General features: G+C 41.3%; 3 protein-coding genes across 3 annotated transcripts; 2 read left to right on the top strand and 1 right to left on the bottom strand.

Moving 5' to 3' along the window:
* The first annotated feature begins 242 nt into the window (after nucleotides 1-242).
* LOC142991825 (kelch domain-containing protein 10-like) lies at nucleotides 243-5915 on the top strand. Its single transcript, XM_076141974.1, has 10 exons — nucleotides 243-462; nucleotides 2270-2362; nucleotides 2533-2754; nucleotides 2964-3118; nucleotides 3254-3402; nucleotides 3490-3574; nucleotides 3660-3726; nucleotides 3811-3858; nucleotides 3946-4085; nucleotides 4456-5915. The coding sequence occupies exons 1-10, from the start codon at nucleotides 372-374 to the stop codon at nucleotides 4663-4665; spliced, it is 1260 nt and encodes a 419-aa protein (XP_075998089.1). The 5' UTR covers nucleotides 243-371; the 3' UTR covers nucleotides 4666-5915.
* A 380-nt stretch (nucleotides 5916-6295) lies between these two features.
* Nucleotides 6296-14120, bottom strand: cax2 (cation/H+ exchanger protein 2). Its single transcript, XM_076141973.1, has 21 exons — nucleotides 13996-14120; nucleotides 13488-13657; nucleotides 12213-12371; nucleotides 12006-12112; nucleotides 11815-11929; nucleotides 11585-11701; nucleotides 11417-11478; nucleotides 10794-10946; nucleotides 10349-10540; nucleotides 10144-10243; nucleotides 9921-10062; nucleotides 9607-9790; nucleotides 9409-9508; nucleotides 8996-9105; nucleotides 8872-8903; nucleotides 8648-8760; nucleotides 8370-8515; nucleotides 8187-8281; nucleotides 8034-8112; nucleotides 7825-7933; nucleotides 6296-7092 (listed from the first exon to the last, which is right to left on the bottom strand). The coding sequence occupies exons 2-21, from the start codon at nucleotides 13552-13554 to the stop codon at nucleotides 7019-7021; spliced, it is 2256 nt and encodes a 751-aa protein (XP_075998088.1). The 5' UTR covers nucleotides 13555-13657; nucleotides 13996-14120; the 3' UTR covers nucleotides 6296-7018.
* Nucleotides 14121-16486: 2366 nt separating this feature from the next.
* LOC142991846 (uncharacterized) lies at nucleotides 16487-21418 on the top strand. The gene is made up of 10 exons (XM_076142007.1): nucleotides 16487-16870; nucleotides 16967-18049; nucleotides 18227-18425; nucleotides 18975-19159; nucleotides 19251-19348; nucleotides 19426-19586; nucleotides 19679-19871; nucleotides 20304-20451; nucleotides 20531-20606; nucleotides 20691-21418. Exons 1-10 carry the CDS (start codon nucleotides 16487-16489, stop codon nucleotides 20780-20782), a joined length of 2619 nt encoding a protein of 872 aa, XP_075998122.1. The 3' UTR covers nucleotides 20783-21418.
* The last annotated feature ends 1924 nt before the right edge of the window (nucleotides 21419-23342 follow it).

The raw sequence follows: 23342 nt of genomic DNA, 5'->3' as shown, positions 1-23342 counted from the left end.
TGCCTCTTGTTTGTGTTTAAGTTCTTCGCATTACCCTCACACTCTGAATTTTGTCTTTAGAAATCAGAAAGTTTGAATTTTTTGAAATGTTTTATTTGATAATTTAGCTAGATGTTTTAGGTCCTAAAACGTGAACCGATTCAACGTTAACCAACCACAGACAACATGTGTGTCTTGAACGCAACACGAATGATCGGGCTCTGATTGGTCAGAATGTACCAGCTGGCTGTGACGTCACAGCAGCATCAGTTGCAGGTGTGGTAATTTGTCTTTGCCTTTTGTAACCTGTACCCTCATGCCATTTCGCCTGACTCTACCCGAACGGGTTCCTGTCCGGGTCTGGGTTTGAACTGTCGCGCTTGCTTGGAAAAATGTCGTCGGCCGAACACGATGGAAACTGCGGCTACAATCAGCTGAATAAGTTCGTGAAACTGTCGTGGAGGCCCTCCGCCCGCGATTCAGGTTTGTAAACAAAACCATCTGCTCTGCCGCTACAACCACTGAGGATCGCGTCAACAAAGCAAAGCAGCACCTGCGTGTTAACCTTATGTCGGTGGTCAGATTCTGTGTGTGTTTAAGCGATCCACCTTGTATTATTACGCATATGGTAGAATGTTTGCAGTTAGCTGTACTAGCATTGGAGCAGTTTGCTAACTGCAATAAGCTAGTCTTTCTAGCTACGGAAGCAAATAAGTCAGTGAGTGAACGATCAACCAGATATTGTTAGTTCTGCTTTCTTAAAATATATTATTAACGTTTGCACTAATACGTTGAAACAAAAGTAAGGAAACAAGAAGGAACCATTATTAAATCTAACAGTTACAAGACGATCAACGAAAATGTCCACTACCTTCATTAAAGTTTATTATCGGCACTATTATGCACCAATTTAGGACAACCGTCTCGTTTCTCTCAATGCAGGCATGGGATTGGCTGCTTGTCTGAGAGCTACACGTCGATATACAGTATATGAATCGATACTTCGCCAATGTTTGATGAATCAGTTGAACATAGTAGTCTAAGAGAGCAAAGATGGGTTCAGTTGAGTTATTTTCCAGTCATGCAGATAAACAATCATGCATACCTCTGTATCAGGGCTTATCTGACACCGCCATGGTCAACAAGTAAAACAGGATCACCATATCAGTGAGAGGAACCATAAGACACATGAGATGCACATTTAAAGATGGGTTACTGATGTGTGTTCGTAACTATGTGTGTTCAAGGACTGTATACATTGGATTACTACCATCAGAATCAGTTAGTTTAGTTACATTTGTAAATGTTACGCTATAATCCAATTATAGCACCACATACTAACAACATGCTCTAATAATTGATGAAATCTGTTGACCTGGGCTGTTTACAATGATGTAATTAGCAAAGAATGTTAATAGAATGAGTCATTTCATGTAGTCGTACTCTCTGCAGCTCACGTTTGCCTGTTCATAGTGCCTTGAGATATCTTTTGTTGTGATTTAGCACAATATAGAAATAAAAAAACTGAATTGAATCTGTAAACAGTTAATTTCACTGTAACCATTATACTACCTTGTCCTTAAACCCATTGTTCATAACCGATCTTACGTGTGTAAACGCATATTGTAGCACTCAAAACTCACGTGCATGACCAATATTTATCTATCAATGTATCAATATTTGTTGGGAGCTTTTTGGCACAGCCGACTGGCTAAACTACAATTTGCTCCAACACAAATTTCGTCACACACATTACATGGTTACAGAGACGATGAATGAAAACTTTAAGATGTTTTTTTAAGAGCACTAAAGAAATGAATAGAGTACTTTTTTATAAAAGGCTCCAAAACCTTTACAATTTACACACAGGTTTTTAAAGTTTAATCGCTCAAGTTTAGTGTCCATTAGTGCAAATCAAGCCGTTGCATTGAGACCCGGCTAAGGTCATTGTTTTGAATGTGCAACCAATAAAAGTTCTGTTGCTGCATTACAATATTCAGGACCGCTTTCAACTGTGGTGCAAAGATCCAAATTTGAATTTTACAAATATTTTTTATGTGTAATTTCAGATGTGCTCATAACCTGTTTACTAGTTTAACATTATTTCTGTTTTAACATCATGTCTTCACATATGTGGGGAGGAGTTCTTAACTTATTTCAGTAGTATGCAGTGGACTATCATCATCCTGTCTAACAAAATTCATTTTGTAGCTAGAAATACTGCCTTCATTGTCAATGTTCTTTTGTCTGTCTCTATCTCATTGCATGTGGTGTGATGATGGGCTGGCAGGCTCCAAGAAGAGGGTGCGGTGGCTCCAGGCCCGGCGGATCTTCTCACCCTCATGCCATAACCTGCGCATCCCCAATAGGTTTCTGCGAGAAGGTTAGTATTTACTATTGGCCTCTTGTGTTATGTTGTATATGTAGAACTGCAAAATAGTAAAGTGGCAACTTTGTATGTGTCTGCATTTCTTGTTTTGTCAAAGTTTGGTTGAAAGGATGTCTTTGGTGACGTGAGGAGCTCTAAAGCCCAGTCTGTCTTAACCCCTGCAGGACAATATGCACCCCCGGCCCGGAGTGGACACCGCTGTGTTGCAGACAGTACCAACCTGTATGTGTTCGGAGGCTACAACCCAGACTTTGACGAGGCGGGCGGCTCAGAGAATGAAGACTACCCACTTTTCAGGGAGCTTTGGCGGTTTCATTTCGCCACGGCCACATGGCAGCAGGTCCGCACAGAAGGTTACATGCCCACTGAGCTGGCCTCCATGTCAGGTAAGGACTAACTCATCATGCAGTTAACTCCATTACATTTAGACACATTCCAGGTTAGAGATGTAGAGAACTGGTTCCATGTCACCTAATTCCTGAGATCGGAATCTGCTGAATTGGTGCCCATAGAAAGCTGAGTTGGAGACTACTGCCTCAGAGCAAATCATGCATGTTGTTAGAGTCTGAGGGCATTGGTTTCTCTTTTCTTGCAGCTGTTTTTCATGGAAACAACCTGCTTGTATTTGGTGGCACTGGGATCCCTTTTGGTGAGAATAATGGCAATGACGTTCACGTGTGCAATGTCCAGTACAAGCGATGGAACCTGCTCAACTGCAGAGGGAAGAAACCCAACAAGATCTACGGGCAGGTAAACTTGGTCTCATTGCAGTTGGAAGAAGGTGCAGTTGAATCTGCATGTTTGCTTCTTCTTGTGTCATAACTCTTGACTGTGTAGCCGTGTATTCCGCCCGCACACACACCTGTCAGCATTCTCCACTTACAGGCTATGGTCATTATAAACGGCTACCTCTATGTGTTTGGAGGGACAACAGGCTACCTTTATAGCACAGACCTGCACAGGCTGGACCTGACCACCAGGGAGTGGATCCACCTGAAGCCCAACAACGCACCCACAGACCTACCTGAGGAGAGGTCAGACATTTTAGGTCCCTGAGGTCACTGGACGCTTGAGTTAAAGTGAATCCACATTAAATTAACTTGGTTTGAAATATCTAACAGGTACAGACATGAGCTCGCTCATGACGGACAGAGGATCTACATTTTAGGCGGTGGGACCTCGTGGACGTCATATCCACTGGACAAGGTACATAACAATCATGATATTCAAAGAAAAACGGCTTTATATATATTTTATGTATTAATACTTTACCAATACTAACTCTTATCAGATTCATGCTTACAATCTGGAGACAAATAACTGGGAGGAAATAGTCACCAAACCACATGGAAAAATAGGTAAGTACTGTGCAGAAAAGTCAAACTTGTGAGTTTTGGATTTGTATAGCACACTTTTACAAGTTGTGTTATCATTGTTGACAGGATATCCTGCAGCACGCCGTTGTCACAGCTGTGTGCAGGTCAAAGAAGGTAAGATGCGTCTCACTGGACACGTCTGGACATAGCTCTGGGAAACGTTGCGTTAACTTGACGTTTCTGTCCCTGTCCTCCCCACAGAGGTGTTCATCTGCGGGGGGTACAACGGCGAGATGATCCTGCCCGACCTGTGGAAGATCAACCTGCGGACATTTCAGTGGACTAAGCTCCCCGCCGTCATGCCAGAGCCAGCCTACTTTCACTGTGCCGCAGTTACTCCAGTTAGTAGTACAAGTCAAACTTCAAGGGATGATTCTGAGCTGAGATGACACAATTCTATCCTACTAAAGGTGTCTGTGAATTGTGTATGACGGTCTAAGAATGAACCTGCAACGGACATCAGGTCTCTCTCTGGTGTGGATTGTAGCCTTAAAATAGTCTAGCGCACCTTTTCCAAAGCATGAAGGCTTTAGCAAGAACCTGTTTGGCCTCTGATGGTGACATATCAGCTATGGAACATTTTTTTAAATAGATAAACTGAGAAAAAGCCATTGATAGGAGTGGTGTTGATGGAAGGAGATTAGACTTTAGACACGTATACACCCTCAGTGATGTTTTCTCTGATTTCTTCCATCTGTTGCTCACCTGCAGGCTGGCTGTATGTACGTCCATGGTGGTGTCGTCAACATGTCTGGGAACAGAAGGACAGGCTCATTGTACAAGGTGTGGTTGGTGGTGCCCAGTCTGCTGGAACTGACCTGGGAGAAGCTGCTCAAAACCTTCCCTCGCCTGGCTCGGCTCTCCACTCTACAGCTGCTCAGCCTGGGACTCTCGCACACACTAATTCAACGCCTCAAATAGACAGCACACAGAGACAGAAGACAGGGGAGGTACTGTATGTCCTCACCTTTAACACTGCTGTGAAGCAGGCTCAAAGGCCACGGAAGGACAAACTTGAAGAATAGACTGAAGAAGCAACAGGATGTGGAGTGAAGTCAGCTGGCTCTGAAAAAGCAACATTTGGAATGCCTTCACTTGTTGTTCTTGCTACATGTTTTTTTTATTTCGATGGAAAGTGAAATGTTTTGATTTTAGATTAGGGTTCTTACCCATCAGCCAGGACCCCTGCATCAGAATCACAGCATGCTGAGTTCCATGTATACCGGTACACTCCACTGCTTTTCCCCATGAGGGAATAAGTTGATCTTTACATAGACGATTTCCCAAAAAGCAAAATGAATGTTGCTTCTTGTAGTTTTTGCTCTTTTTGGGAAGCACGATTGTCTCGTTTCACTGTTGCCGAAGTGATGATGCAATTCAAACTGCCATCACCTCCTATACAGATGGATGCTGCCTATATTTTCGTTGTGACAAACGCAAACACGGCCATTAACAGGTCAAAACAGCCGAAGTCAGAGATCCATTTGTAAATATTTGGTTTTAATTCAATTTTAAACCTCTGTTTTATAATGTCCTTGCACTCAAAGGCAAAATGCATAATTATAAACAGTTAAGCAGTGACTTGCTGAAAAAGACGCACTGCTAAGAAAGCATGGCAAGTAAATCGTGACTTACTGTTGTAATCGGAGGAAAAGCCTACGTGTGACACGGCATCACTGTGAATTTTGCAGTGCCTCTCTCATTCTTATTTACTTTCTGAAAAACAAAGCTTACTAAGCTCTAACTTATGAGCAGCAGCTCCATGGTGATTCTGAAGCTTTTACATCTGGTGCCTTCTATCTATATTTTCAGAATCTCACTCACTGTTTGAATACAATTCAGTCCAATTTTAAGCTGTCTGAACTGTCTTCATGTAGCCATGTGACATACTTGGTGCTCTGAGACCGGTGAGGTGAATCCTTTCTGCTCATTATCTAGTTTGGAAACTGCTTGCAAATCATTTGTCATCTTAAAATTTGTTCATCTTAAACCCCGGATAGTTCTAACTTATTTACTTTAACCTTTTAGCTGCAGTTACATTGTAGGTTAATACAAAGCTGAATTGTATTGTATTTTTATTCTTCCCACCATACAACCCCCCATTTCCTGTTTGTTTTTTTTTTAATTTTACTGTTACAAACTAGATCATTTTTGTAGAGACCTTTGTGCTGCAGTGCTTTGAAAAATGGGCCTTCTCTATATTTTAAGTGAAAAGTCGTTAGGCGTACTCAGGACGTTGAATACTGTGATCAGTGGTCAGTGGAGATGTTATACTCTTAATTATTGTGAAACTAGATTTCGGTATGCCTCCAGAGTTTTTCCTCTTTTAATTTATTTTATATTTGCTTGTAAGAGCCGTTGTAGAGTCTTTTCTTTTCTTTTTTACTGCCAAAAATTAATATCTAGAGTTTGTATACATTTTTCACTTATGTTGTCTCTCCATCTTGGCTTTGAAAGTAAGTCTCAGCAGTGTTTGTTTCAAATGCTCAACATAATGTTACACATACTTTACTTTTGGCTAAATTCATATTTGTAAAAAACTTCTGGCAACTTATTTTCACATCCTAAATTTGCCATTGTGTTAGATGTCTGACAGTTGAACACATCTTGCATGTCAGAATGTTGTGCACGTCACTTTAAATCGATGAAGCGGAGAACATACTGAATCTCCTCAAAGGCAGATTCAGTTTGTCAGTAATGTATACGGTTTTGTTACACCAGTCTGCAGAGAATAAAAACGCTGACTAATTATTTTTCAAAATGTTGTATTGACACTGTATTGTTACTGCACCAGCTAAGCACAGCCAGCCATGCCACTTTCCATGTAAAAATAATGTTACTTAGTTCATCAACTTTAACACCGACATGCACCCTTTGACCTCAAAAATTTAGATTCCAATTCTGACAAATGTTGATTAAAAAGTTAAAACTTATTACTGCAGTACCCTGAAAATAAATACCATTAGTGGAGATGCCCATAGCCATATTATTTGTTAGTACTGTAAAATATTTAGTACTTAAACTGAGCCTGGTCTACAAAATGACCATTAACATACAAACATCTTACAGTAGCAATTTGTGCAGCCAAAATCAATCTACCAGAGATTCAAAATTTCAGTTCCACAGTAGTGCAAAATATGGAGGAAACGTGTTGACTAAAGAAACCAAATACCCAATATTTCTAAGATCCATGTCACGTGTTCCCCTAATATGCCAAAGAGCGAGAGGTGAAGAACATCCAATGCGGTCCCGCCTAAGATTCGAAGCCCCACAGTCAGCAGCCAGTTGGAGATGGAGCAAAGAAGTAGAGAGCCAGCAGGATGAGGTAGACGACCACCAGCGCCGTGCCTGAGAACACACAGGAGAGTCTGGGCTGTAGAAAAGCTTTTCACCAGGGAAACGATAGTCTACCTTTAGTTAATGTTGTTAAAGCCTTATTATCTGTGTGGCAATACAGGCAATGTTGTGTTCAATGATGCTTTTAAAGTATGAGAACAGAGAACTGGCTGCCAAACCGAAATGTTTTAATGGAAGACACTCGCAAACTTGACAGTCTTTATAGACTTGGTACGAGAATGTAGGCCTTGCTGGAATCTGAGTGTCAAATCTCAGGCGTCGTGTGTCCTTGCATGCACCAACAAAGGAATGTTTACAGTCCCTGTCTGTATCGGCATTCTCCTGCAATGAAACCACGCCCTTGAAAAGCCACCAGAGGAGCCTTTTGTTGACAACAACAACTTAAGTGGCAACTTTATTGTGATGACATCCACCTAAAATGTATTAAAATACTTCAAAAACGTATAGATGTGCTTAGAACAGTGGTTAATGTAGGTACTATATAAATAATTTGCAAGAATTGCAAAACTAGTGCTGTGTCGTCACACTCCTCAAATATTTCACAAGGGGGCAGCACATGACGTGAAGATTGAAATTTATTTCTGGGAGACTCAATTGACCTCATACTGTAGTTAGACAATTTATTATTTTATACATGCTGAATGACCATATACATAGAAGTATAGTTCTATTAAAAGGTCTTAATGGAAGGTCCATCAGTAAAAGCACTGCATCGTAACTCACCCTGAAGATAGTCCGACTTGCCATCCATGAAAATGTAGTTGACAAGAATCACACTGAAGATGCTGGCCCAAAGATGTAAGTCACTGAACAAGAGCACAAAGCCCACATCCTACACAAAACACACGTCTGATATCAGGACACGATAAATGGCAAACATTGTGTATTTTTGTCAGCGGATTAGAGACCAAAGGGGGAAAGGAGTGACTTACATAAAACGCATTAAATACAACGAGCACAGGGATCTGTAGCATGCAGACCTGCACGGCGATGCAGCTCCCCACCTCTAAGCTGAAAAACAAAGATCATTGAGACACATTTTCCAACAATGTCAGTGCATCTATAATAGGACAGAATATACGTACCTGAGACTGATGTTGTTTTGGAGGGCAAACTGGATGCCATTAACAATCTCTGGGATCTCTGGGACCATTGCAACAATTGTTACGCCTATGAAATACTGCAGCGGAGAAGATGAATGTTATCATCTGGAGGACGGGGTCAGATTGAACATCTGGAGTGTGCTCTGATCAGATGAACATCCTCACCTGAGACATGTTGGGCTGGTTGAGTATGGGCTGGATGTACTCAGTGGCCAGGTCAGCACAGGCAGACATAAGCACGGTGGCTATGATGAGGATAACCAAAGACCTCCACCGCGACCAGTGGACCACCGCACCGTGATGTCCAGTCACTGGGCAGACATACGCAAGATTACAGAGGCATTAAAATACTACAACTATCACTGTCCACTCTAGTGTTGAGTAATGTGGTGATATGAAATGTTGTGACAGCTATTTCATGTAATTCTGAGAGAGACTCGTACCCTGTCCGTCCTCAACATGAATGTCATAAATATGGGAGTGTGTCTTCAGGGTAAATAACAGACCAATGATGTAAGCGATCGGCAAGAGAGCAGAGACTGTGTACACCAGTGGCCTAACGATGACAACACACCATTAATGACAGGGAAGAAAAATGTGAAAACGTGCAAAACCATTCCTAGATATTACATTCAGAGCATAGATAAAATAATAATAAATAACTTACTGCACGTGGCTGTGGAACAATGTACTGTTGTGCTGTTGAATAGAAAATGTAAAAGAAGGAAATGTGAAATACATCATACAAAACACAACACATGTTTATTATTTGTTGGTACAAAGATGCTAACCACGTCATAGTGGCAGTTGTGGCAGACAAACGGCCCGCTGCTGTTGTTGGTGCAGGAGTCACAAACCAGGTTCCCATAAGCCTTGGAGAACAACGTGGGGGCAAACACGCCTGACAAAGATGGACAAGAACATTACATGTTAAGCATTCTGGTAGCTTTACATTGCAGTCCATTTCAATTTGGGGGAAAAAAAATATAGAGAGGAGTAAAAGCTGAGCTGGTTGTATTGTTACAAAAATCACCAAAGCATTTTTACGTTTGCTACAAAAACAAATGATAAAAGAGGAAATCGTTGTCTACTTTCTTTGTTAGAAGAGGTTCTAAGAACTTGTGTTGTCATGGCTACATGTTTCTGTCACTTCCATTCGACAAACGCACAGCTGGGTGGGTGTGTGCTTGTTTCAGGTACTTGCCTCCTACAGAGATGAAGAGCAAAGCTGAGCTGACTCCTGTACAGCGACTGCTGAATCTTTGCTCACTGTGTCTCAGCCCTCCAATGATCATGCAGATGCCCTGAGAAAGAGTACAACCTCAAATCTACATGTAGTACTATGTGTATTTTGATTGAATGATGAATCCTTCTGTACTGATGTACTGAAGGGGTGACTCACAGGGATGAAGAGGATGCATCCAAGCAGCGTGCCAGTCAGCGCTGCCTTAACAACCTCCTGCAGACAGGGATTGGCTGCCCAGTGACCTCTGAGCAGGGCAGTTATGTAGAAGGTCAGCTCTGTGATAGAGCCGAAGGTGGCGTTCACTACTGCGCCCACAGCGAAGTTACTCTGTGCTGAGATGCTGCAGACAGTGAGAGTGAGACAGAGAGAAAGAGAGTGAGAGAGAGAGAGATAATGACCTTAATGAGGAGCAGGAATGAAGGTAACTATGCTGCATTGCTGGAACAAGGAAACGAGGAACAAGAGCTCACCTGGCAATGCCCATACCAATGTAATACGACAAAGGTATGATGGAGCCCAGTGCAATGACAAACTTGACATTAGAGCTAGCGTACTGGTTTCCTTTGTCAATATACCCGATTGCCAAAGCAATGATCACGAGAGGGAGGAGGTCTGAGATGGGAATCAAGGTAATAACTGGTCTTTAAATGATGCACGCTCATTTCACAAAGGCTCTCAAATTACAAAGGATACTGACAGCAAACACGTTGATCCCATCTACAGTGTACTTGTAGTAGTACCAGTTTGTAGCATGGTAACAGCACAGCAGCGCTTGCGTCTCACTGCTGTAACGCTAGGGATTGGGTAAAAGGTAAAAAGGTGAAACAATAAAATAAGAAACTAGCCTTTGTCCAGGTTTTTGCATTTGCGGCTGCTGTGGACTTAAACTCTCTCTTACCTTCTTCCCAGTGCAGGAGGAAACACAGACATCTTCAGGGGGCAGGAGGAGAATGACGCCCAAAGTACGTGCATTCATCTTTGCAATCGGGATGGTGAAGACCAGCATCCAGGACAGGACGCAGGCCAGGGAGTGGATTGCAGCCAGAAGAGGGTATCCCAGCAGCAACCAAACATATGTGGAGAAACGACGCTGCACACCAAATGGTAGGTTACGTTGTATGTGCTGAATTAACTACTCTTAAGCCATTAACAGGAACAGGAAGGGTAGAACCAAAAGTTTGTTGGTTTGTCAGCAGGAGAAGGGGGTCATGGTCTGGTAACATGTTCGTTTTCATCATTGGGAAATAATTGTTGGGCCTTGGCAGAGGTATGCCGTACTTACATTGACTGAGTAGTAGATTGTGTTTTTTCTATAAGACTTCTTGAAAAGTTTGGAAACGTACCCAGTAGGGGGTCTGCGGAGGTCGATCTGGTGTGTCTGAGACCAGCACCTCTGTGGGAGAAGGTAGCAGGATGGGTGAGCCGTCTTCCACCTCATCCAGGCTGCATTCACAGTCAGGCGCTCTACCACAGCATCTTCTCACCGTGTTTCCTATCTGAGGAGCAGAAACAGCACAAGTTTTATTTCTGTGAGAAAACTATTGAGTAGTCCAAAAGAGGCCAATCTGTTCAAGGTGAATATGTCAACACTGGTAGAAGTGTGTTTTAAAGTTTACAGTTTCCAGCAAATGATTGATCTCCCTTTGAGATAATTTAGGCTAAATTACGCTAAAAAATAAAGGTTTGAAAGTTTAGAAATATAGGTTTAGGTCTGACCATACACTGCTCTGTGTGTGATAAGTCAAACTGGACTAATGAATTCTTCAGAAAGAGATTAAAACAGGGCTAATGTCAAATCAAATGATATGTCAACTGTGTCTTCAATGATGCTTTACAAAAATGCACTGCCAGCTTCTGCTTTCATGCTAATTAAAGTCAGAGCCAAAGAGGGACTCCAGTGGTTACTCTGCATCTGTCAACACGAATTTAATAGGATCAGACAAAATCGACCAGATCCAAACAGTACCTCCTGGATTGGCTTGCCAAATGGCCACAGGAAGTAGCATGACAACTGCCAGCAAAGCTTACCTGAAAACAATGAGAAAAACAGCACCACGTAATTGATAATAAACATAATCATTAGCTTGTGTTCATTTGGATCAATGATGACGAATGGATGAAGAAGCTGTCATACCGTACGGTATACCAACGATGGTGACGAACATAATCAAGCCCACCAGCAGGTATGCCAGAGAAACCCACCATCCAAAGAGGAACACATACGCCACGTTACCACATGAGATGAACTGACCTGAGGCAAAGAACACACGCAGGGGAAATCATTAGTAAAAGGCTGACAAGTTCACCGAATGTGTTCAGAAATGACACAAACCTTGCACACCACACAAACACAAGAACCAATACCTGGGCCTGTGTGTGGTTTAATAACCTTCAGTTCAGAGTACAGCTCTTTGACGACTTCAGACCGTCCTTCAAATGGACGCTCGGTCACGTGGCTTTTCCATTTTCTGAAACCAAACTGACACAGACATATGCAACTAATTATAAACCATTATTTATTTGTGATGGGAAATGATCTCCATTAGTAGCCCTACCCTGTAGTTGTTGGCCAGTTTGTTGGCTTCCACTTCGTTCTCTGCTCTGATGGTCTTCTTGACCAGGATTTCCTCCCAACTATCATCACACGCATGATGGCCTGGAACTAAAACCAGGGGTGATGATATTACAAATCAATGTTTAATGAATCAATCACTGCTCTGGAGAGTAAACAGTGATTAAAAGGTAAGTTGCAATATACTTACAAGAGTGTGCAGATGTGCATTTATTAGTGCGCAGTAGAGGACGGATAGAGTGAAGAGGTGATGGAGTGTTTGCTCGATTCAGTTGCTGATCTGAACATATTTGGTCTTGGATCAGCCCGTGAACGTGGTCTGTCTGAGGATCCTGCTCATGTGGAGGATCTGCAACAGCAAGAAGGAAAATGGAGTTATGGTAACAAATAAACCAGTACAGTTGTGGGATAAGATGCTGATCAGTACTCACTTTCATGATTTCTTCTTTATGGGAAACCTGTGACTAACAAATGCATATCTGTATCCCCAATGTCATGCAATCAATAGATACAGTAAATGTTTCATAGGGTTCATTATTATAGGGTTCAATTGTGTCTGTGTTGCGTTTGAGGGAATTACCCATTTAAGCAGTGAACGGTTAGAAGAAAAGCAGAAGCAAAGCAAACAAAGATGATTGAAAAAGAGGTAGAAAATCTGAGACCGCAAGTCTCACAACACACTGCAGCCACACTCCTGAGGGTCTAATCGTTTACTGTTAAATGCCTCAGACAGCCTGAATACAGCCTGGTTTGTTTGCATGGGAACCAGAAGCATGACTTCAATTTAGTGAAGATTTAAGAAGCTCCGGTCATCTCATTCAAATGCATCACTTGTCAAGCAAATGCACCGTTCCACATTCAAGACTTCCTCTTTTTAACCACTCTCACCTCTACTTTCAACTACTACTGCTTTAATCTGGATACTTTGGTCTGCACACTTAAGTCTTCTTGTTTCCCCTTTCTGCGTTTCCTGAAACATACAGAAATCTAAACAGCACTTGTGCTCTGTGATGTGTGCGTAATTCACTGTGTATTGTTTTGTCCATTAGATAAATTAAGACCTTAAGATTTACTATGAATGCAAGATAATACAATGTAAAATGTCCAAAATTAGGAGATTTCGTATGATGTGACATGACACTTAATTATATGGTGGTAAAGTTATTAACTGTCAATGCTTTGGTGCAGAACTACAGACAGATATAACAACATCCTTTATACTGCTGAACCAGATATATTATTATTATTATTGTCTTGTACATGCTTTCTAGCAGCTGTCAGGCCCATATATATTTTAAGAAGCTTGTCAATGTCACTCATGCTTGTTATCAACAAACTGAACGCGTCTCTGTCTTGACGTTATGCCCAAATGTCATGGTTTAAGATGGAGCCACATCTATTTTCAGGCATTAAGGACACGGTTTGCTTGTTAGAAATCAAGTTCTTCTGGTCTCAAGCTGCTCACCGTGAGCGAGTTCCGGCGGCCTCCTCCTCCGACTGGCTGAGTCAGAGCTCCATGAGGACAGGGACATGTCCGCCGGTACGGCAAACCCACGGACCAGAAACTCCGTCTACAACGAGGAGACAGGACGGACCAGCACAGCTAACTGTGTTGATCTCCGCGTACAGCACGCACTGGGTCATAGAGAAGAGGATTCTGGGAAATGTAGGCCACACTCTGAAGTCTGCTGATCTTTTAGGGGAAGATTCAACTCAAAACCGAACGTAGAGTCGGAGTGTGGAATTAACGAACACAAATAATAAATAACTATTCACCGTTATCACAACTTTGCCACACAATTTTAACAAATTCAAAAGTAATAATCGGGGCTTAACCTTGCTAAGCATTGCGATAGCGTACACACTACAGGCAAACACACTAGCAATTATATTTATGTTACAAGAGTAATTCAAATACTTAATAAATTCAAACTAGTTTCTCGTAGGGAAAGGAAACCAATTGTTTTTTTTACCTCGTCGGTTTTATCGAATACCCGGCAGATTAAAATAGGTTTAATAAACAAAATAAATTAGCTTAAAGCGTCTTGCAGCTCCAGATTTAGTTCATTGACGCTGACTACAATGCTAAGAAGTGACTAAATTACTTTCAAAATAAAACGTTTCCTTTATCACAGGAAAAGCAACAATAAAAGCCAAATTAAAAGTGGCACAAATCAAGAATGATGAAACGTTGAAATCTTGGGATCGTTTACACTAAATCTTAATCTAGCCTCTGTTCATTAGTATCAATCATACAAGATTATTCTTTAATCTGTTTTCTGAAAAGCCTAGACGATTTCTGTCAATATTTAACGACAAATCATCACTTAATCCTTTTAGAAAAAATAGAATTATGTTATTAATAATAATAATAATAATAATATTAATTATGTTGCTAAATAATTATACTCAATGATCATGATGACTAAATCACATGAGCTTGCAATAAGCATGTAATACAAATACAGGATATATTTACCTCATAGAAACACAATGGCTTTTAAGACCATAAACATACACCACAATCATTTTGTTGTTGTAATTTTGAATAATCCTGCAATTTATTAAAAGAAAAGAAACCTCCAAATTGTTAATAATATACCATGCTTAAACTCACTTAAATACGGTTTGTAATTTGATGTTTTTCAGTGATTCAATGATTTTACTGTATTGGACAGAAAAGACTATGTTTCATCTATCAATATAAACAACAAGATCCATGATGAGAGAATCCATTTAATTGTCGTTGTTAGTCAAAGACACACTATCTAATGTCCTTGCCTCTCCGTTAAATAGTGTGTTTAACTTACAACGACAAACGAATGGAGCATTCTCAGCAAATGCAAGATTGATACACTGAATATTGAAACATCAGGACTGAAACAATTTAGTAGAATTTGACTTAGTAGACCAAAAAGTAGACATTTAACAGTCCCTACTCCTTCTACCTTACCCACAATATACCAAAATCTTCCCAGGCTGTTATTGTACCAAACAAACACATCCTACAGACCTGTTGATTTACATGCAAACCTCTGTGTGTAAGAAACCACATCAGAGCAAAGACATGTGAATGTTGTTCAATATAGCCAGTACAGCTGCAAACAATTTACAGTGTCTATGTATTCTCTCTCTCTCTCTCTCTCTCTCTCTCTCTCTCTCTCTCTCTCTCTCTCTCTCTCTCTCTCTCTGGACATGTGTTCAGATGTATTATTATATCTGTTTATAATTTATTCTCAACCACCTTTGGTTCCTTTTGCACACCTGGCCAGAGAGGGAATCTCTCTTCAATTGCTTCTTTTTTTTCCCTTCCTTTTTCCTTTCATGTTGTAGCTTTTGGGGTAAAAGTTTATCATAGTTTGAGCACAGTCGGAAAACGTATGTGATATTGGGCTTTACAATTAAATCTATGGCGTGACAGTACACAGTGTCATAGTTTTGCATATTTTGGAAGTGCAGTTTGTCATGTTTACCTTCAGCAATGTGTAAACAAAATCCTGCACATTGTGCACAGGCAAAATAAACAACTGGTGACAAATATAGCTTGAGGTCAAAAAGACCTTTGCAAGGTTTTTGTGACCTCTGTGTTCGATCTGTCCAGTAGTAGAAGAAGTAGAAACCAGTGCAAGTAAAAGTGACACATATTATAATTTCGCTTCTGTGAAGATATCTAGCATTATCCAGAATAACCCCATTTGAGATTGTTATATTTTAATGTGGTACCATGCCTTTAAAGATTGTATTCATAATCATTTAGAGATATATTTTCATGACATAATGAAGCACATATTTTGTGTATAAAACCTTTATCCTAAAAAAACAGTCACCCGATTAATGCAGTGCAGTAAAAAGTACTGCAGTTCTGGACATGTATAATATAGTAAAGTAAGTACATACAAGTATGAAGTGTGTCACTGTGTCAAAAATATAGATACATTCTGTGCCTGAACGTGTGTTTTGCCTATCCTGAGAACCTCTAAAGTTGATGACAATATGTTTTCCTGAGATTTTCTGTCAGTTGGTATACAGTTATATTTATAATTGGTTATTATACGAATTACAGAGAACTAAGGCTTTAATTTCCCATTTTAAATTTAGACTGTGATTCAGCAAACTAGACTTCAATTCAATAGGGTAAAGTTCAGTGTAACCTCTGGATGGTCAAAACACAAGTTGCTGTCCAACTTTCAACTGACCTGTTAGAATCAGTTATCATCCCGACTCGTCCTACCTCTAAACCCGTCCTTGTGACTTTGACAAGAGGTTTACGAAATCTTCCACGAGAAATATCAGAGGGAAATGACAACACCCATCACTTGTAATTGGCTGTGGAAAAGAGAGGCAGTAGTGTTTGGAGGACTTACTTAGTGTCAAAGGTGGAGTTTTGAAAGCATCAGCCTCCCCATATATAAGTGTGGCAGCATAAGTAACTTGTGGACTGCCCTGGTCCAACTTCGGCAAACCATGGCATGGCACTGGAGTGCCTGCTCTTTAGCGACACTAGCACTGCTATGGTGCTCAATTGGGAATTTGGTTGATGGTCAGAACTGGCCCTGGTCTCAGCAGTACCCTCAACCTCCTCCACCGCCTCCACCGCCAAAGGTTAATCCATATATTCAACTCTATCCTCAAGTTCCTGAGCGTCCACCACTAAAGGATCCTCAACCTCCTCAGCCTCAGCCGCCAACGCTTCCTGAGTATCCTCAGTATCCTCAGTATCGTCAACCTCCACCACCACCTCCACCACCTCCACCACCAAAGCTTCCTCAGTATTCTCAACCTCCTCCTCTGCCTCCTCCTCCACCGCCTCCACCGCCTCCACCGCCTCCACCGCCTCCACCGCCAAAGGTTTATCCATATATTCAACTCTATCCTCAAGTTCCTGAGCGTCCACCACCAAAGGATCCTCAACCTCTACCGCCTCAGCCGCCAACGCTTCCTGAGTATCCTCAATATCCTCAGTATCGTCAACCTCCACCACCACCTCCACCACCAAAGCTTCCTCAGTTTCCTCAACCTCCTCCACCTCCACCGCCACCACCAAAGCTTCCTCAGTATCCTCAACCTCCTCCGCCTCCTCCACCACCACCACCGCCAAAGCTTCCTCAGTATCGTCAACCTCCTCCGCCTCCACCACCACCTCCACCACCAAAGCTTCCTCAGTATCCTCAACCTCCTCCACCTCCTCCACCACCACCACCGCCAAAGCTTCCTCAGTATCGTCAACCTCCTCCGCCTCCACCACCCCCTCCACCGCCAAAGCTTCCTCAGTATCGTCAACCTCCTCCGCCTCCACCTCCACCGCCAAAGCTTCCTCAGTATCGTCAACCTCCTCCACCACCCCCTCCGCCTCCACCGCCAAAGCTTCCTCAGTATCCTCAACCTCCTCCGCCTCCTCCACCACCTCCCCCGCCAAAGCTTCCTCAGTATCATCAACCTCCTCCGCCTCCACCACCCCCTCCACCACCAAAGCTTCCTCAGTATCGTCAACCTCCTCCGCCTCCACCACCCCCTCCACCACCCCCTCCACCACCAAAGCTTCCTCAGTATCGTCAACCTCCTCCGCCTCCACCTCCACCGCCAAAGCTTCCTCAGTATCCTCAACCTCCTCCACCACCCCCTCCGCCTCCACCGCCAAAGCTTCCTCAGTATCGTCAACCTCCTCCGCCTCCACCACCCCCTCCACCACCAAAGCTTCCTCAGTATCGTCAACCTCCTCCGCCTCCACCTCCACCGCCAAAGCTTCCTCAGTATCCTCAACCTCCTCCACCACCCCCTCCGCCTCCACCGCCAAAGCTTCCTCAGTATCCTCAGCCTCCTCCACCTCCACCGCCAAAGCTTCCTCAGTATCCTCAGCCTCCTCCACCTCCACCGCCAAAGCTTCCTCAGTATCCTCAGCCTCCTCCACCTCCACCGCCAAAGCTTCCTCAGTATCCTCAGCCAGCAATGGTCTCTGATTATCCTCAACGACCTCCACCTCCTCCGCCAAAGTATCCTACCTTTCATGCACCACCTCCACCACAAACTGTTCCTGAGGCTGCTCAACCTCCTCCGCTTCCACCATCAAGGACAGCACCGGTCCCTCAACCTCCTTGGTTTGTAAAGTATCTCCAAAAGCCATCAGCATCTTTTGTGCCAAGGTATCCTCATCATCTATTGACCTCATCTGTAAAGCGCGCTCCATCTCCTCGAGGATTTTTGGAGCAATATCCACAACAACCACAAGCACCCACAATACCACAAAGGACTTATGAGCCAAGTGTGCCACTGCAAAATCCTGTCCAGACCTGTGATGTGCCAGTAGACCAGAGGATCCCATGTGGAGCTCTGGGTAGCTCTGTTGGGGTGTGTGAGGCTCTGCATTGTTGCTTTGATGGCCAACAGTGCTACTATGGAAAAGCAGGTGCGTTTTTCATTCATATCTGTCAGAGTAATTCTGCGTTTGCTTAATCCAGAGTAATTTTTACTAGACAATAAAATTGTCTTAGATAATTTTAGAAGTGCTCGGCTATTTTCTAGTATTTATTTTTCTGACAATTACATAGTTTGTTCAATACAAAGCCATGCATAAAGTGTCTCAAATTAAGATAAATCTTTACAAATTAAATTTTAAGTCATTAATGCTACTGCAGTGGTTTGCTTTTGAATTTTCCTTATTTGGATTACTTTGACCAAAATCCTTTTCTACATTGCAATTACTCGTATAGGTAAAAAACGATGAGGAATAAAGTAATATAAGTACTTTGAGTTTGAATGAATAAACAGTTCCAGATTTGTTTGTTTTACTCTTGTTTACCCTTGTTTGTTTTACTCTTGTTTACTCTTATTATTCTCTCTTGGCTAGATCTTTGCTTGTGTTGTACTGAAACCTCATGTGTACATCGCTTTGGATAAAATCGTCTGCTAAATGACTAAATGTAAATGTAGCATTTCAATGTCTTTCTGCTCCCAGTAACTGTCCAGTGCACCAAGGATGCCCAGTTTATTGTAGTTGTGGCCCGCGACGCCACTCTGCCCTCTATTGACCTGGAGTCAGTCTCACTGCTGGAGAGTGGTACTGGTTGTTCTCATGTTGACTCCAATTCAGGCTTCGTCATCTACCAATTTCCTGTAACTAGCTGTGGCTCTGTTGTTATGGTAAGAATTCTTTCCTATTTCTCTATTGTCCAACAAAACAAAACAAATCAAATTGAGCCCAATCAGCCCAGTTTTATTATTCCTTTTGCAGGAGGAGGGCGGTGTTATAAGCTATGAGAACAGGATGTCTTCTTACTTGGAGTATGCAGTTGGATCTCACGGCAGCATTACCAGGGACACCCAGTTTGAGTAGGTGATCCCTTTTAAAGACTATTCCAAAAATCTAAATTAAGGCTCTGATTACAATCCAAGTTTTTTCTTTTCAGCTTGCTCTTCCAGTGTCGGTACTATGGCACTAGTGTTGAAACTCTGGTTGTGGAGATCACATCAGGAAATATTTCTCCCCAACCAGTTGCAGCTGTTGGACCTCTCACTGTCCAGCTCAAACTGGCCAACGGGCAATGCTATACAAAGGGCTGTAATGAAAGTAAGTGCCTCTCTTCCAGGTAATGTTGCAGTGTTTGTGAGTTATTTCATAAGATGTTGGCAATCATATGAAGTCATATTTGTCCCCCACAGTGGACACGGCATATACATCTTTCTATACGGAGATGGACTATCCTGTGACAAAGGTACTGAGGGACCCTGTGTATGTGGAAGTTGAGCTCATGCAAAGAACAGATCCCAACCTTGTTCTGACTCTTGGTCACTGTTGGACAACTATGGGCCCCAACCCACACAGCCTACCCCAATGGGACATTCTCATTAACGGGTAAGTTAAACATAAACTTACACTGTCCTGTGTATGATTACATGTCACATTGAGGTCAAAGTTATCAGGACTGTCATGTCTTCTCACTGGGAATTATTAATACTATTCTGAATTCAATTATTTGTGATACGTTCAACTCCTCTCACTAGATGGTAAACTATAATATTATATATAATATAATAAACATGCAACCTTCTTGCAAGGCATAGTGTTCAATTACTGTGCACAGTATTAATCATCACAAACAATATTACTCAATATTAATATTACTGCTGAATGAATACTTAACCTTATTAAGAGAACATTTCCAAAATTGTACAAAAGTACATATTGCATTGTATGTTAGATTATCAATAGACTGATTTGGAATCAATGTGATAACTTTGGTATGAAACAACTGTTTTGTCATTACTACATCTGCTCTTCATCCAGGTGCCCACACAGGGACGACCGCTACATGTCAGCCCTGGTTCCAATAGATCACAACGCTGGACTGCTGTTTCCATCACACTACAGACGTTTCATTTTCAAGATGTTTACCTTTGTGGAATACAGCTCACTCGTCCCCCAGAAGGAACTGGTAATGAACACATCCTCGCTTATGAAATGGCCGCGCCAGTATTTTGTTTTGCTCTACTAACAGTGTTTCCTCTGTTCAGGTGTACGTTCACTGTAGCACTGCTGTGTGCACCCCTACAGCCGACTCTTCCTGTGAGCCAGCATGCTACAGGAAAAGTAAGGAATGCATTTGTAATCTCAACCAGTGAATTGAGAGGGATTGTGCATTTGAAACTGATATGCTTTCATTTCTGTCTACAGAAAGGGACACCAAGACTGTGGCCTTAGAGAATGGAGAGCCAAAGGTTGTGGTTTCTGTTGGACCTGTGATCATTGGTGCTGCAGACCAGTAAACAACAGAACGTCAAGTTCAACGATGTAATTGTGATAATTTAGAAAAAGATTTTGGACTTCTATCATGGTTCAGTATTAGTGACATTATTATTGTAAAAGTGTTAACTAAGAAAATGATGTTCTATATAAGCTTTAACTTGCTTAATATATGTTATGTCTTTATTAACTGCACTTGTAATAAATATGACCTTCTTTAGGCTCTTCTGGTATTTTTGTCGACATTGTCAACACAATTGTCAGAGAGGTATTGATTCAGTGGTGGTGACAGTTTGTGCTATTGCATTGTGTCTTTCTAATGTTTGCTCAGCCCCATTCACACGAGGGGCGCACAATACAGGAAAGACATCTGAGTACAACGTAATGCTGCATTAACACTGTCAACACCTCTCTGACACAATGTCAACAAAAACATTACCAACTTCATGAAGGTAGGGCTTATTAGATGACAACTGCATTGGATAGCATTACATTGTAGAAGTACCTTGGAGTCTTCTAAGTTGAAAGGAACTGATTTATGAAAACAGCTCTTATAAGGCTAACAGGACAACGTCATTATTGAAATCCAGAGGAAAATAAAGAAAATGTGATAAAAACTGACGTTAAATACATGTATAGACATGTATTCTAAAAGTGACTCTCCCCAAATAATAAACATTGGAAATGAAACAGTATAACATTCATTTTGTTCAAATGTGTTCTATGAAGAGACATGGGGAAAACTTAAAACACACTTGTCATTATCAGGGAGTAATTTTTGTCAACACACACACACACACACACACACACACACACACACACACACACAATAGCAGTAAAATGTATCTTTTAGTGAATACAATTTTAAATAATAAAAAAAAAAATAGCCTGGACAAAATTATTGATACCCTTAGAAGTGATACTTGGACTGTAGTGATATTTATCGGTGGTTGCATTCATGTCTCCCATTACTATAATTTGGTAATGCAAATAAAAATTTGCAAATTGTATGTTAATGAAATGAAAAGCACCTTATGCAAATGCCGGACAGCTGAACAATATTTTTGGCAAATCTGGAGATTAGACAAATGGTGCTCGTTGCAACACAACACGCACATGTAGACACAAACACACACTCCCCAATAATAGTAGTGGAAAAATATATAATACATATACAGTATATAATACACATCTACAGAAATAACATCAGGGTGGTTTGACTTCAGCCAGAGGAAACTGACTCAATACTCAATATACAATTCAAGATCAACTAGTATTTATTGGATGTCAGGCTAATGATTTGGTTTTAGATGGACATTTTACAGTACTTTCTATAAATAGTTCCCAAATTGTAGCTCTTGTCCCTCATAAGCCTACATATACCTATGTTTAACTCAATTCTAAACTGCATTCAACTGTAAAATAATCACATAATCATGAAGAACATCAATTTTGATTTAACCAGATTGAGTGAATATGTTGGACAGTCACTTCAATCTATGAAATGAGTGACACGTCATATGGACTGAAGTACACCAGTCTGCCATTGCCTTCTGGCTTATCTTCTCGATGTCATCTAAACTTTTGACTGTTGTGTCAAAAGTGCAAACTGCTGTCCACTTTTGAAAACATAAAAACTAAATGAGTTTAGAGACATTGTGACATTTAGTACCACAGTGACCACAATAACCTTTGGAAAGGGTTTCGCAACCCGCGTGGATTTTGCAATAAATGTTTTAATGTCAAACTGCCCTCCACGTCACTCCACCTGATCAAAGACAAATGTTTCTTGCACCTGCTTGATTAACTTTGTGTTAAATTGCTAATTAAATCATCTAATCCAATTGAGATGCAACTTTTAGGTGGCAGGATATAGACTGGAGAAGTTACCTACCCTCTGAGTTGGGATTTCAAAGGATTCAAATACACCGGGTAGCATTCGTGGTGCACTTATTGGCTGCCTGAGTCAAAGTGCTCTAAAACAATGGCAAAGCAATAATGTTTACCTCTTTGGGCCCTTGGTTGAAGGTCAGGGTTCACTAACAGGGCAGAAACCTAAATTGTGCCAGATGCCATCAGCTCACCACACAAAATTTCTCACTCACTGCACAGTTACTATGACATTTAGAGAGGAGGTATCTTATAAGTCCCCTCTTAAAATTCACTTTATTTGGTTTAATTATGCAAAGGAATGAAAATGGGCTTTATTTGGAATGTCTGAAAGAGTATGGGGAAAAAGAGGCTCATAAAGAATTAAGTACTTACCAAAAATATTCAACTGAAACTGGTATAAGAAAATTGTGTATGACATGCTATAAAAGCAACTAAAATAGCAAGCAATAAAAACCAATTTCGATTGGTTTAAATGAATTAAATAGCACGTGTTGTGAATAAACTTATTTCTGTTAGCTTTATCAGTGAATGTTTTATGATGACTCCTAAAAAGATGAGATGTCCAAATGATTTAACATCAGGTTGTAATTATTTGGGTGATTTTTTATCTTTGGAGGTCAACATAATAAGGTTTGAATCCTTTAAATGCTGCAAATAAGCCAAGACAAACAGTTGAACTATTTCAGTCTA

The sequence above is a fragment of the Genypterus blacodes genome, unplaced genomic scaffold (assembly GCF_046128005.1).
Source record: "Genypterus blacodes isolate CSIRO-AG114 ecotype Tasmania unplaced genomic scaffold, CSIRO-AGI_Gbla_v1 ptg000021l_1, whole genome shotgun sequence".
Lineage (NCBI taxonomy): Eukaryota > Metazoa > Chordata > Actinopteri > Ophidiiformes > Ophidiidae > Genypterus > Genypterus blacodes.
The sequence above is the reverse complement of the archived record's forward strand: the minus strand, read 5'-3'. Positions and strand labels throughout refer to the sequence as shown.

Bases quoted from the DNA above. Each gene is read 5' to 3' on its own strand.
- LOC142991846 (XM_076142007.1), top strand. From the start codon at position 16,487: ATGGCATGGCACTGGAGTGCCTGCTCTTTAGCGACACTAGCACTGCTA. The intron at 19,160-19,250 runs GTAAGAATTCTT...TTCCTTTTGCAG, and splicing joins GCTGTGGCTCTGTTGTTATG to GAGGAGGGCGGTGTTATAAG. The intron at 19,349-19,425 runs GTAGGTGATCCC...TTTTCTTTTCAG, and splicing joins ACCAGGGACACCCAGTTTGA to CTTGCTCTTCCAGTGTCGGT.
- LOC142991825 (XM_076141974.1), top strand. From the start codon at position 372: ATGTCGTCGGCCGAACACGATGGAAACTGCGGCTACAATCAGCTGAAT. The intron at 463-2,269 runs GTTTGTAAACAA...ATGGGCTGGCAG, and splicing joins GCCCTCCGCCCGCGATTCAG to GCTCCAAGAAGAGGGTGCGG. The intron at 4,086-4,455 runs GTTAGTAGTACA...GCTCACCTGCAG, and splicing joins ACTGTGCCGCAGTTACTCCA to GCTGGCTGTATGTACGTCCA.
- cax2 (XM_076141973.1), bottom strand. From the start codon at position 13,554: ATGTCCCTGTCCTCATGGAGCTCTGACTCAGCCAGTCGGAGGAGGAGG. The intron at 12,372-13,487 runs GTGAGCAGCTTG...TTGCTGTTGCAG, and splicing joins GCCGCCGGAACTCGCTCACG to ATCCTCCACATGAGCAGGAT. The intron at 9,106-9,408 runs GCAAGTACCTGA...CATCTTTGTCAG, and splicing joins GCTCTTCATCTCTGTAGGAG to GCGTGTTTGCCCCCACGTTG.